The sequence below is a fragment of the Chelmon rostratus genome, chromosome 24, assembly GCF_017976325.1.
Source record: "Chelmon rostratus isolate fCheRos1 chromosome 24, fCheRos1.pri, whole genome shotgun sequence".
Lineage (NCBI taxonomy): Eukaryota > Metazoa > Chordata > Actinopteri > Chaetodontiformes > Chaetodontidae > Chelmon > Chelmon rostratus.
The window spans coordinates 5,191,761-5,206,171 of record NC_055681.1 but is presented as its reverse complement, the minus strand read 5'-3'; the positions used below and the strand labels follow the sequence as shown (position 1 = coordinate 5,206,171).

Here is a 14,411-nt window from a genome sequence, read left to right as displayed (position 1 = left end):
CTAAATGAATCGTGCACTGTTGTATTTCATAGCACTTGATAGCATAAGTGTTACCAGAATTCCTGTTATAATCCAAAAAGTCTGTCTCTACAGCCGTGTCAGGACCATTGCTATGTAATGCTAACATCCACTGGCATTGCTTTGAACTACAGGAAATTCTAACAGCATGCTAACATGCTCACAGAAGCAATGCTACCATGCTGATGTTGAACAGGCTAAATATTTACCTTGTTCACTATTTGAGTTTCGTATGCTTGCATGCTAGCATTTGCTAATTAGCACTAAACACAAAGCACAGCTGAGGCTGATGGGAATGTCATTAGCTTTGCTGGTAATTATTCATTGGTAAGTATTGGACTAATTGAAATTTTGACCTTGTGTCATAGAGAAACAGTTGGAGGACCTCCAGAGTTATTGCAATTCGTTCTCTGGGCACCATGAATAATTGCAACAAATGTCATGGCAATCCGTCCAACAGTTGTTGAAGTATGTCACTCAAAACCTCAAATGCGAACCTCTACGTGGGCCAAGAGGAGAAATCGGTGTCACAAGGTCGTTAGGCTTCACAAAACAAAATGTTTGTACCAATTCACTTTGTAGATGTTGAGATATTTTACTGGATAAGTGAAAACTTTGACCTGCTGCTGGCACATGAGAAAACATCAGGAGATTAAGCTCCATCGTCAGTATTTCAGTCTGGACAAATGTAGTCGACTGACTGACCGACACTGACATCCGAGAGCCACGCTGCAACATGGCTAAAGATCTGCCTGTGGTCAGTTTACAGGACAGAGGGTTGAAAACAGTACAAGTTAAGCTCCAAATTCAAGCAATTTGAGTATATTGCTCTGGTTTTGGGTAGTTCAGAGATTTACCACATCATAGCACATGATGAAACCACAGCATAAACAATCTGATCTTTAAGTGTCCCTCGTTCTGATCTGCCACTGAGCTTCACTTGCACTGAAATGCAGACTTAGCTGTAGGAATGTTATCCAGGGATATGGTTTTTCACTTTGCTTCACAAATATCCGCAGTGCTACCATAAAGCAGAGCCATAAATGTAAAGCTTATTTGTGTATTTAAGCTCAAACTTAAATTATCTGTAGACGAACTCCCTCTCTCAGCTGCTGGATCTTTTCCAGTAAAAACTCCTGGTTTGCTCCAGGTTTGTGCAGAGTTGCTCAATAAAAGGTGATAATAAAAGTAAAGGACCAACTACAGGTCATGGGAAAAGCAATAATGGAATTCTTTAGTCAGTTTTTTCCCTGTAATACTGAGGAACACTTTGATTTAATGCTAACATTACATAGGATTCTTAAGACATTCATACTTTAGCAGCGCCAAGAGGCTGGAGTAAGATGGACAATTTCAACAACCCTTTTACTAGCTGACAAACTGCTTTTGAGCAAGATATTCAACTCCCAAGATTATTCAATCGCCACTGTCCTCCATCACAAGGTCATGAAAAAGGACTAAATTTAATCACCCTACACCCACTGGTGAAATGACCGGAGGCCGTCTGCCTCCGAGGAGCATGCTGACATTGACTCGTCAAGACACTGTAGGGACAGTGAGGCAATGAGAGATGACAGATATTGCTAAAATAAGAAAGCTGCATCAGTTGTAATTTTGGCTTCAGTTTGATACTGCACTTAGAGGCTGAGTTCATGCGTGGTGTGTGGTGTTGTCACTTGAATGTCACCTGACATAGTGGAGTACTTTTCTCTGTTCTGCCTGTTGGGTCTTAATGGAGCATGCAATGCATTGTCGTGGTTGCTCTGTCGCAGTGGTTTGTTGCGTTTCATTTTTAGCACTTCACACTTAAGGATATCTAGTAGTTGCTGGTTTGGCTTGACTCTGTCTGATTCGGACTGTCAGCGCAGCGCTACAGGGATGTCCATCTCCACTACAGCAGAGCTACCTGCTTGAAGATATGTCTTAAACTTGAGTCGATGATGTTTAAAAGCAGTGTCTTCTTTAGCGCTGATTACTACTATCCTGTGCAATGATTAGCGGTAACCAGCTGTTATCATGGATAAGTCATAGATTTTCAGGCTGTTCCGCCATCTGGTTAGAAATCACATAAACCCTAATGGATTATCAGTAATATTTTAGTCAAATTTTCCAATTTAAATAAAAAACAAGTTTTGCACAGGCAGTTTGCTTTAATGTATTTGAAGCCCATCCGGTATTGGAATGTAAATCAGATATCAGAATTAAGAAAGTGAGCATGACACAGAAACCTTCCGCTGAAAACTAAACGAAACTTTCTATAATTACTTTCAGATCATTCTGTCCAAGGACAACAACATAAGTTCATTTAGACCAGGCAGGGCTGAAGCAGCAATTGTGATGATGTTGTTTGTTGGAGGACTAGCGACTCTTCTCTCTGAGCTCTCGCGTTGACTCATACACTGACCTCTCGCGCTCCTGCTCCAGCAGGTTGGTGAACTCATCGCTCTTCTTCATGAACTCTCCGTGGTTCCTCTTCTCGTCCTCCAGCTTGTACAGGGCCTGTTTGTGCGACTGCTCCACCATCAACAGCTGCTCCAGCATCCGCCGGTGCGTCTCCCTCTGCTTCTCCACCAGCTTGTCCAGCTGTGGGGGAAGCACAAAGAAAACATCTGTCACATCTGGACTGCTCTGTTACTCAGACGCAGTCATCGAGGGCTGGTGTTACCTCTTCCATGGGCTTTTCATAGATGTCCTCCTCGAGGACTTCGGCCTTGCCCTGGATGGTGTCCCTCTGCAGGGCCTGCAGGACTTTCTGTGGTGTGACAAAGCCATATTTGGCCTCCAGCAGGGCCAAGTCAAGTTTCTCTGCCTTCAGCACTGTGATCACCTCATCTCTGGCCTGCAGTCGAGGAAGAAGGTGAATTTGGTTAGAATTCAACTGACTTCCGATGTGCGGCAGTAAGACAGCAGGCGATGAGTCCGTGCTAAACCAAATATTAGTGAAATAGTAATAATTCAATCTTAATCTTGTCTCTACCATCTTACTCTAACTCAGCATTTTGCATTTTAGGACGGAAATTCACTTATGAATGGTGAAGTTAGCCTGTAAGTTGTCCTTCGGAAACCCCCACTTGGTTGAAACAGATCCAGGTGCTGTAAGCCCAAGAAAGGAACTGTTTTTGCATCTTTGTTCACATCTTTTTCCCCTCTGAGTACTGTACAGCAGTGGTTTTCGACCAGGGATATGTGTGCCCATGGGTGTACTTCTGCAACTGCCAGGAGCTTCATCGAAACAAAAGCATATAACAATAATGTGAAAAGCTGCGAGCAAGCTCTCAGAAGTGTCAAAATCTACAGCTAAAACTATCAGATAAATGGTTGAAAAGTCCCGCTTTCACCATTCCAAGTGGTAGTAATATGATCACGAAATTGACCAAATCTGCTTTGAAAAGAAAGCGACCAAGCCGAAGCTTGTTGTAGGATTACTATGTCTTGTATGGATTAACGTGTGTCAGGAATCCACCACAACCACTTTGTTTTCTCTGCGGTTAAAAACTACATATCCCATCTATGGAAGGGGTGGGATGAGGGGCTTTCTAAATTCATTTTTCTTTTGTGGGTTGGGATTTTATGTACAAGTCTTTGTCTCTGCTCTGTTGTTTCCTTGTATCTAGCCTCTTTAACCTCAGCAATAAGACAAACTTTGGCCTGTTTTTATCACACGACATCAGTGCCAGGGGCTTCCTGGATCCAGTGCTGGAATGACAGGAAGTAGCCTCAGCTGTCGGCTGTCCATTAACACAGGCTTTTGGTCCATCTGGAGCGGCCACTGCCCACTGAACCACCGTGTCTCACTATCTGTCTGACTGGGGCCCGTGCCATTTCTCCAGGCCTGTCTGCTGCTGTCATCGCCGATTGTTCCCACGGCTAAATCCAAATTTGCTTTGTCATCTCTACAGTTTAGATTACCTGCAGCTCTCCCTCAAGCAAGCTCAGTAGAAAGACCAGGTCATCTCTGGAAAGGTCCCTGGCCTTCTCCCTCCGAACCGCCTTTGCAGCCCCGCTGGCGCTGCTACTGCCACTCCCACCAGCACAGCAGGTGCTGTTCTTGGCCGTCTTGTGATTCCTCTGGATGGTGCCGGTGTCGTCCGGCGGCTCCCGGTGTCGGCTGCGGCGCTCAGCCCTTCCGGAGGGCTCCTCTCTCTCTGCAGATCGCTTGCGTGTCTCCGCCTGCCGCTGCCCCGGCTTGGCCTTGGTTACGTCCTCCAGACTGTTGCTGCGAGATCGCATGTTCCTCTACCTGTTCAGTGAATGGAAGATGGAAGGATAAGGTTGTTTTTTTGTATCCTGTATACAGATGTGCACATGCATTTCCTGCCCCACGTGCCTTGTGTGTGTCTTTGTGCAGACTTTGCATTATTTATGTTTGCATGCGGTCAGGACAGAGGCAAAACAACTAACACAATACATCACGTGCCAAATTTGAATCAACGACCTTGACTTTGAAGGGCTTTAAAGAACAAAACACTTTCGGCTGTTATTATGCCGTCATGTGTAATCAATCTGCGATGTTTGCCGCATTCCAGGATTTATTCTGTGACTGATGAAATGTTTTAGTTTACATTTTCTGGCCAGAGCATTTAGGCATTAGTGGGCACGGAGGCCATTTTCCCAAACTGCCCTCAAACAAACCCCACACATCCCAGGAAATAGGAAAAATACTCCACCACCAATAGAAATGTTTCAGTCTGGACTTTTCAACGTCCTTGGAGACCGTGCATGTCTAAACATAATTTTTGTTTATTGCTGTCAGGCTCTGTAGTGGGATCTCATCACACTGTGCAGATATAACCTGGTCTGTCATCATACTGTAAGTAGGCCATAAACTAGACCTACATTGTACATCCAGTTCCACATTTGTCATCTGTACAGCGCAACAGCATGTCGTCATTGCCTGACATGTTATTATTAGTCACTCAGCGGAATAGAGTCGTCATCACCACGTCGTACCACCAGCCACAAAGCATGATTATGCCACAATTTCTCGGTCAGTGCCAGAACTTTTTTGGACCCTGGACCTTAAGTCCTGTCGCAACAAATTACCCAAAGCTGCCGACCGACATTCACGGATGATGAATTTTCCCATAACGTGAAATTCTTGTCCAGAATCAGGCTGCCAGAAGACTGAGGCATTGGAGCGCTGCGGTCTTCTTGTGTACCTACTTTGTTTTTCAGATGATGATAGGTGGTCTGATGTGTTGGGGCCCGGAGAGTGATCGGAAAAAGGGCAACATCCGGGTAGATGACTTAGTGAGCTACGAATAAAAAGCATGGTGGCTACCAACCAAGGTCTGTTTGGTGTATACAGCGTGTCTTTGTGACATCTGGTTTATGAATGGGCCATTCAGTGACTCACTAACTATGATAAATCCAACTATGATAAATAGATGATTGCTGTAAGCTGCAGACTAGCAGGCAAAAGAACTCTAAGCTTCTTTGCCAAGTAATTTATTACTTTTTCAGCATTATGCTCAGCTAAAGTAAATATATCCAAAAGACAAAGCAGAACTGAAACAAAAACATGCTGAGACTCATTTCTGACTGTTTGATGTGTGAGAGAATAATCTGCCTGAAGGCATTACATCATCATCTATCTGGCTCAACTGGCGTCAAAAGGTTTCCAACTAACTGAGCTCAGAGGTTGCTGTTCCAGCTAAAGACGGTATTTCACAACAATGTGCTCCAATGTAACACAAAATAATGTCAGTTTTACATGTAAGTCTACTTCTGATAATAAATGATGACGTTTTCCAACATCTCGGGCTTCCTGGGAGCTCAGAAATAGTGATGATCTGAGCTTTCATCGGTACTCAGGCATTAGTAGTCGACCACGAAAAAGGAGATCAGTTAGAAATCAAATAAAATCATTAATAAATCAGTTAAATTATAAAGAAGGTTATAATAATAGGTAGTGTTCACCATTTAGTTTCCCTTTTACTTCTCCATTTGCCGACTGCACTATAATTTACAAAGCACCCGTTACATCTACTTAACTATGTATTTAGAAATGTTAGTGCTTCGTACTTAGTATCTCCCTTCAGTGCTATTTTCTAGTTCCTCCTCTACTCTCCTTTTACTTCATCCTTTTTATTTTACTTACAAAACATTGACTTGCAATTAATGAAAAATAAACAAAATTCATGATTCTAGATTAAACTACCAGATGGTATACAGTGTCGCTAAACATTAAGCCATGCGGGTTGTATGGCAGTGTGTCAGTCATAATAATCCAGTTCTGAACTAGATAGCAATGACTGGGGCATTCTGCTTGTATACCTGCAAGATGTACTTTTTGTTGATAAAACTGACTGCGGGACTCGTAATGCGGCATATTTTTTACTGTGATATTGAAAAAGAAAAAGCTAGAATGTGAAAAATATTTTTCACATTCTAGCTAAACCTCAATCATTAAAATAATTCCAAGCACCTCAAAAGAAGAGGGAGCTTCCACCAAAACTACATACAAAGGTGTCAGTTAATTAAGCCAACTTTATTAGTTTATCACTACCCCTGCTGCCAATCTATACTTTGGGATATACAACAGCTCACATTCGCAGTCACCTGGCCTTGTGCCTGTGTTCACGCTGTTTAATTTTTCTGTTTATTGTCTATCCAATAAAAGAAAGAAAATAAAAATAATAAAATACCACTTTTCAGCCTTAGTCCAGCTTGGCTACTGAGACAAAAACGAACATTCACCATTCTAACATGATTTGCCTGAGATGGCCCTAATTGGACCTTAAAAACAATCTGTTCAAGACTCCTGCAGTGTGTGTCCAGCCTCTGTGTGAGGCCCTCTGACAGTTTATGAGTAAGAAAGATGGCTGGGTGATTGCATTGTGCACACTCTAGGCAAGGCGCCACATGATTCAGAGCTGAGGTAATTCCCTGCAGTCTTAGACAGACTCCACATCGACTTACTCAGAGATCTGGGCTACAGGCGATAGAGAGATCTGCTCAAAATGTGAGTGCATTTGTACAGATTTAAGTAACGTACTGTCATACCTTTCCTGTACAGTACCTCAAGTACACGGAACGGTTTGTGTGCTTGTAACCTTATCCTGAACATCATTAGAACAGTATGAAGTCTTCCGAATGAGTAACTGCACTAGATACATAATTACCTCAACGATCAGTCACTCCTGCACAACTGCAGCCTGTTAAAATTTTACGAACCCATGATGCAACAAGCACACAGATGCTCACACTGGCACACACGTGTATAAAAAGCTGCAGGACACAGATTTGAGCTGGGATTGTGCAACAAATCCAAGGGTCGCAGACATGTAACGCGACCCCGCTGGGATTCCTACATGTGCAAGTATCACGTATCTGCAAAATCTCCAACATGGATCAGAAATATATCACGTAGTTCATAAAAAGGTTCACAGAGGGGACGGGAAAATAGATTCCTGTTGGATCTGACATATCTCCCTTACTGTCGTGATGGGAGTTGAATAAATTAGCTTTGAGATCAGTGCTATATCTCTGGCAAGTGAAGTTCCTGGTTTTTGTGAAGTGTGTTATTGGTTATTGGAAACTTTGAGCAAAGCGCTCAGAACTGGAAACACTGGAATGATGAGCTGGCCAAAACTGCGCTGCTTTATGTTCATGAACTGATGTGAGAAAAATTTGTCAAACTGTAGTTACACTGCTCAAAACACCTTTCTTTCATTACCCAAAAAATTCCATTCTGAATTGACCTTTAAAGATTGGAATTAAAAGATGAAGTATACTTAACAATGTACTGCATTAATGTCCAGCTATCACAGATAGATATCCAAAATAAACCTTTTAAATGTCAGAAAAAGAAGACCAACTGTTCATTTTGATCAAAAAGACAAAAACCAGAGTTCACTCCATGTTTCTTTATCATTAAGTGTTCAGTTTTACAGCGTTACAGTCCTCATCTAAATAAACACAGGGCACAGCATTGAAAACACTTCTTTTGGGACTTCCTTTGCCGGAGGAAGCACAAACACTGGCTCTTAAACTGCTCGTGTACGCTGTGTGCACACATATTTTCTCCATGACCGTGCCGTGTTATCCATGTTGTCAGCTTTTAGAAGGTGTGAACACAAAACTGCCAAAACAAAAAGGAAATTAGCCGCCATCTGTGGGAGGAGACCCCAGGTGACCCCACCAGAGCCTGATTGGACATTTTAAAGATATTCAATTAGACATATTCTAAATGAATACATTAATGTCTCTGTGATTAACAAATGAACCAATAACTGGGGGGGGGGGGGGTTGTCTCTGGAAAGATCCTTCTGGTTGGAAACGTGACACATGTCAATAATCTTAGAAGTCAGCCTACAGTCATCATGTTTGTACCTGTTCTTCAAACGCAAAGTAATGCATCATGATTTCCATCTGTTGAAGTACTCACTGAGTATAACAGCATGAATGAACGGGTGTGTGACATGTGTAAAACTGCCCAGAGATGACTTAACTGTGCTTTGTCCTCTCACTAATCCCATCCAGCCAGTGTCAGGCGTTTTTGTCAGAGCAGCCTGAATCAACTCAATCACTTTTCATTTTCTGAGCAGGGATCAGTGCCAGAAGGTTATGTTACGATTAGCAGGTGCTCACATCTTATGCAAGGGACTTGGCTGCTTAGCTTGGTGTTGGCACTAAAGACGACGCAGTGAAAAGAATCGTTCAAGCACAAGCACAATAGTACAAAGAGGGGGGATTAATGAATGTAGTTTTTGGTTGAATAGTCTCTATGACTTTTCATTTCAGGTATGCATACGTTTATATATGGTTGTAAAACATATGTCACACACAGTAGCTTGTCGAAAGGATCAGGGCTGTTGATAGTGGACACACACACACATGCACACCACACAGAATAGCAAAGCAACACTCGTTTATTCAATCAGGACTACAGCCATGCTAGCATCTCTGTGAGGCTTAACTTTAATTTTAATTCAACAGTGCTTTGAGCTAAATGCTAACATCAGTAAAAGTAGAAATACCACAGTGTAGAAGTATCTCTGTCATTCAAAGTTGCTGCTAACATTTGATAACAGAAGTAAAGCAGAGGCTGATGGAAATGTGATTAGTTTTGTGGTTAATTTGATTTAATGATCCAGATGTAAGTTGTCATTGTAGTCCAACGAATGGTTGTTGAAATAATTCAGTCTGGACCAAAGTGGTGGACCAACAGACCAACAGTGCCATCCCACCGCTAGCATGGCTTAAAATTAGCAATATTAATAAAAACTGCTTGCTTATTCATTCATAACTTCTCTTTCCCTCTTTCCTCCTTTCCTGAGGTCCTTCCATTACCTTGTGCTCTCATTTAGCAGTGACGACAATGTCCGAAGCCAAAAGCAAAGCTGTTACTGGAAACAGTTGGCAGTTTGGGTTTGTCTAGCCGGGACCACCAAGGTTTCTCCGACTAGCTACCAGGTCAAAAGGCTCATTCATTCAAAGAGTTTTTACGCAATGAACTCACCAAGCCAGCCAGCCAGTCACTAACTCAAAAACCCTCATAAAGTCTGTCTATAATGGCCATCAAGTAATTTTATCACACATCTGAACACTTCAGAAAGCGATTAAGCTCATTATTTTGAGGCTTTATGATTTTGGACCTTTTCTGGGACTGTTGGGACTCGCAATCTAAACCAGCACCACACACACTCATGAAGTAATGAGTCTTTCCCAGGTGTTACCCAAACGTTGTATACCGTGAAGTACACTCTCACCACGACACCAGGGTCTCGCACAATGAGCACTATCTGTCTCCGAAAGCTAAAAACGAGAGCTTTTCAGTGATGACTTGACTTTTCATGTGTGCTGGAAGTGAAGCAGAGGGAAGGCCGTTAAATGCGAGAAGGTGAAAGGTGAGGAAGCAGGTGTGCTACAAAAGAAATATACCTCTTTCCTCCCACACACGCACTACGCATGGAAACACATGCAAACGGCAGCCTGTGTGGACAGTTGGCATGCGAGCAGAACATATGCATGCGCGTACACACCCACACACAAATTACAGAGTAAATTCCTGCAGCCTGACATCATGCTGCTGTCAATATGATTGAGGGGAAGAGAAAGGCAGATCAGAAGAGAGCAGAGAAAGGGAAGCAAGGGGAGGGAAAGATGGAGGAGCAGCAGTATATCCTTTGGAGGATCTGCTGCTAGTGTGCAGCTTAATGCACATACACTAAATCACCACTTGGCTTGACGAGATATTCCACAACATTTTTCAACCTTTGCAAAACCCCAATTGGATAGACTTAGACTAAAAACAAGCTTTTTCTTTTGGTTCCAGAAGAGTTCACATGTTGACAGAAAAGGTTTTTTATTCAGCAGAAACACAAAGAAATGCAGAAGAGAAACTGTTCTTTTAACTCATTTAAGATAGCAATGTGAAAGCTACTTTTACTAGCTTATTTATGCTTTTTCTTCTGCATTTGTGTGCAAAAATATCAAAAAGATGATTTAGCTACAGATAGCATCTCAGCACATTAGCCCCCACCAGCCAGTTAGCTTAGCACCAACACTAAGAAACCATGAAGAGGTGGCGATCGTGTCAACTAGTTTTCCAAAGGTATCCCTACCTTTGGATAGAGCCAAACTAGCTGCTTTGCTGGTTCATGTGTTTGTGCTAAGCTAACCAGCTGCTGGCTTCATATTTACTGTCCAGGTATGAGAGGTCCAGGTAGCGGTCTCTTCATCTGACTCTGGCAAGAAAGCAAATCCTGTAAGGATGTTTCCCAAAATGTTGAAGTAGTCCTTGATGAAGCTGGTTAGCACAAAATCTGCCAAGATTTTAACCTGTGAAACATTATGCTGCTGTGGCTACAGGAGCATGTTCCTCTGTCAGGAGGACACAGTCTGTTAGCGGCCCATGAAAAATTGATCATGGAGAAGAAGCTGGTTTTCATAGAGAGGAAGGTGTGGCAAATCAGGTTTCAGATGCCTGTTTTCATTCCAGCATGAATTGACTCGAAGCAGCGCTGGAGAGCCATGCATCAACATCAGAGGCCACTGTGTAGAGTAGGAGGTGAACGACTGAGACTGTGGCGAAGTGTGGTCCATGTAAAATCAGATCAGATGTCGCTCATTTTTCACACCATTAAATGTCCTGGTCAGGTGTGATGAATGCGAGGTCTCATCCATGTGTGTGACTGTGTAATCGAATATCCGTTTTCTGGTGTTTGACCATATTTCACTCTTTGTTGTTATCGTTTCACTGGCAGTAAGGAGTTCGGATCCAGCTTCATGCTGCATGCACTGGTGCATACATATATACAGTATATACATGCATATATACCTGTCCTGTTTGCAGTGAATGTACCACACATGCTTGCATATTGCGTTAGCTATTCACAAAATCAATTATACTTCAGTTATTCTTTTTCCATTCCCGGTGAACAGAGCACATTATTATTCATATTTACTTGTTGCATGTGTGTGAGGCCACACACTGACAGGACAAAAGACAGAAAGAAAAGGAAATAAACTTAAATGTCAGTGATGATTAAACTACAAACTCGCAGAGCCAGAGGAGGTCCGAAAGTCCCGAGATCCAAAATCACCACTTCTCATTTTGGCTCAGTGCACGTTTCAAATATATTTGGCAGAGCAGAGTGAGAACAGCTTGAAATGAGCTTGATAAGAAAATAAAAGAGAGTTCATATGATGCATTTTCTTGTTTTTATGGTGCAGGAGTCCACTGTTTTTCATTCAGCTGTAAGAGCTAGTTAGTGGAGATTTAAGGCAGTCACCTCTTTGTAGCAGATAAGTCATAAATGTTACAACACATTGATGTCTTAATGATACACACACAGAGAGTACTCTGTGTGAGTGTTTCAGTTATACAATTAAGTGGTAATAAATATGTTTTAGGCGAATACTTTGGAAGGTGTGGGGCTTCCTTAGATAGTTTTTTCCATTGTAAAATATAAATATAGTTTGAGTGTTTCTACTTGTATTGCTCTACTTAAAGTGTTATTAAACTGTGCTAAATGTATCAGTAATACTAACAGCGCCCAAAAATGACTGTCAAGAGAGTTGCATGCTGTGCCTGAGGGGTTTCCATCATCTGGCCAAAAAAGAAAAAAAATCAGTGAAATATTTACAAACAGTGCAATGGTTGCCACAGCAACAGGTAACGATTAGCATTCAGGCCTGGAGGTTGGATGAGGTGCCATAAAACCGTCTGAGATGTTTCCTGCAAGCATTAGCGCTGAGAAGAGAAGCGGTTTGGGAATTCCTCTGCACTGAAGTCGTGCTCAGCTCAGGACAAACCGGCCGAGGACGAGCGCTCAAACAGGGATGTTTCAGCTCAGATTCAGGCACGCTGTTATTTAAAGCTGGAGGATATACGATGGCTGCTGCAGGGCTAAAAGCTGTTAAAACGCCTGTCAGGTGAAAGAGAACCCTGCAGCACATTTTTTGCATCAAGGCCTCCTGTCTGCTAGATGATGCAATCCCAGGAAATCTTTGGACAGGCCAGAAACTGTAACAGTGTCAGCTTTGCACATTTCCCCCTGCAAGCATGTCTCAGAGACACAGGGATCATATTCAGTAACAGTGCAGCTCCTCTGTGCATTTCAGCCTGATTCTATGGAATAAAGTTTGGTCGAGACATCAAGAGAGGTCCTCCAGCTGGAAGAGGAGCAGTGATAATGAATATCACCTGTTGTCCTAAGATACAGGACTGTGTATATCCAGGAGAATGTGTTATTTACTGTAGTTGTTACTTGCCATCAGTTCTTGTAGGACTAATGGGAATATCCTGCTGCATAATGAGCAGCATTAGAGTATGTGTTCTTCACCAGGGGGCGCCATGTTGCCATTAAAGTTTGAGCGACCAAAACTCTTAAAGTCAGCCAAGGTTTCTGTGTGCAGACCTCAGTAAAACAACAGAAATATAATCCCTGAAGTGGGAGCTAAAGAAAAAGAGACTTTGCCTGAAAGTGTTTATATACTGAATTTAATTTAAGATTCCCTCTGGAAATACTACGCTTAGAATAAATAAAATGTCAATTACCTCGATTAAAAAAATCATAAAATCACATTGGCTTTTTACCATTTCAGCATCATGCTTGTGTATAGTAGACCCCAGTTGTCTTTCAAGTGGTACTCAGATTGAAGGTGGTCACAGGGAAACGTTCCTCCTGCAGCAGATTTAGTGTCAGACTCTGGACATACATCACCCTGCTCAGTGAAGCTCAAATATCCCACTGAAGAAACTATAAGCAACAAGGGGGCTTTAATATTTCAGCAATTGGTTCAAACACTGTTCAAGCAAAAGTGCAAAAACATCTCATGTTGCAGCTTCTCAGAAGTGAGAATTTGCTGCTTTTTTGTGTCTGAAATGAGAGCAAACTGAGTGTCTTTGGGTTTTGGACTGTTGGTCGGTTGAAACAAGCAATTTCAAGATGTTGAGCCCTGATTTTCTGATATTCTTTAACCAGGAAGAGGAAATTTGCAGAGTAATTGATCATAGTTGCAGCCCCTTTGTCCTCTTTGGCACATTTATGATTCTGATCCATCTAAATAAAAATTGAAAGAGGCAAAAGAGCCAAAACAAACTGAGGAATCTGGTCTCTTAGCTCACTCAGGTAACAGGACATAGAGTTGTTGACTGTGAGGACAATGGAGGCGATTAGTCCCACAGGCGGAAAGGCAGAGCATGGATGGGGGACTCGTAAATGCACACAAACACACACACACACACACACACATACACACTGGTTGTTTGTCTGCTTGAGAGCAACAGTGTTGCCATGAGAATGTCTTTCTCATGATCTCGTGGCTGACTCCAAGTGTTGCATTTTACTGTGTGTGTTTCTGTGTGTGTCTGTGTGTAACATCTGTATACACTGTATATTAGTGATTTAGCTCATGCCAAGGTCTTCACATTTAACAAGGTCAAGCTGCTGAAAAGAAAAACAGACAGCAGTGCAGAAGTTCAGCGACCTCTCAACCAGAACGGAGACCAAATGACTTTTTAATGGGGCCAGTAATTCTGTTTTGATTCAAACATCAGCGCAACAGAACATGACGCACATGAAGTGAACCTCATTCTCTCATTGTTGCTCTTTACAAAGGCTGACTCCACGTATAGCCCTGCTGGACTCCCATGTCGTACATGTGCGAAACACGCCCCTGTAATATTTTATATCCCGTATCAACCGTCATACCCTGGCAGGTGCTCCACGCTCCGTGTCATCAGACTGTAACCTTGTCGGTTTTGGAGCAGGTGATTATGAGAAAGAGAAGCTTGAGGGCGGTAGTAATCTCATATTTGCAGCAGTGACGGGTGATCCGGTTCAGTGGCAGGCGGGCTGCTGTGTCTCAGGCGGTGGCATGACTTTGCAGTGTTTGATAGGAAACTTTGAAAGACGCACGAATCAACACATGACTGCATGTTA

The 14,411-nt window shown here is 42.5% G+C and overlaps 1 protein-coding gene across 1 annotated transcript; it reads right to left on the bottom strand.

The window, feature by feature from the left end:
• Positions 1-2,376: 2,376 nt before the first annotated feature.
• On the bottom strand, positions 2,377-4,092 carry LOC121627680 (filamin A-interacting protein 1-like; the record flags this gene model as incomplete). The annotated part of the gene is made up of 3 exons (XM_041966707.1): positions 2,377-2,601; positions 2,684-2,857; positions 3,928-4,092. Coding segments are annotated over 3 exons (564 nt in total), but the record flags the coding sequence as incomplete, so codon positions are not given.
• Positions 4,093-14,411: the final 10,319 nt, after the last annotated feature.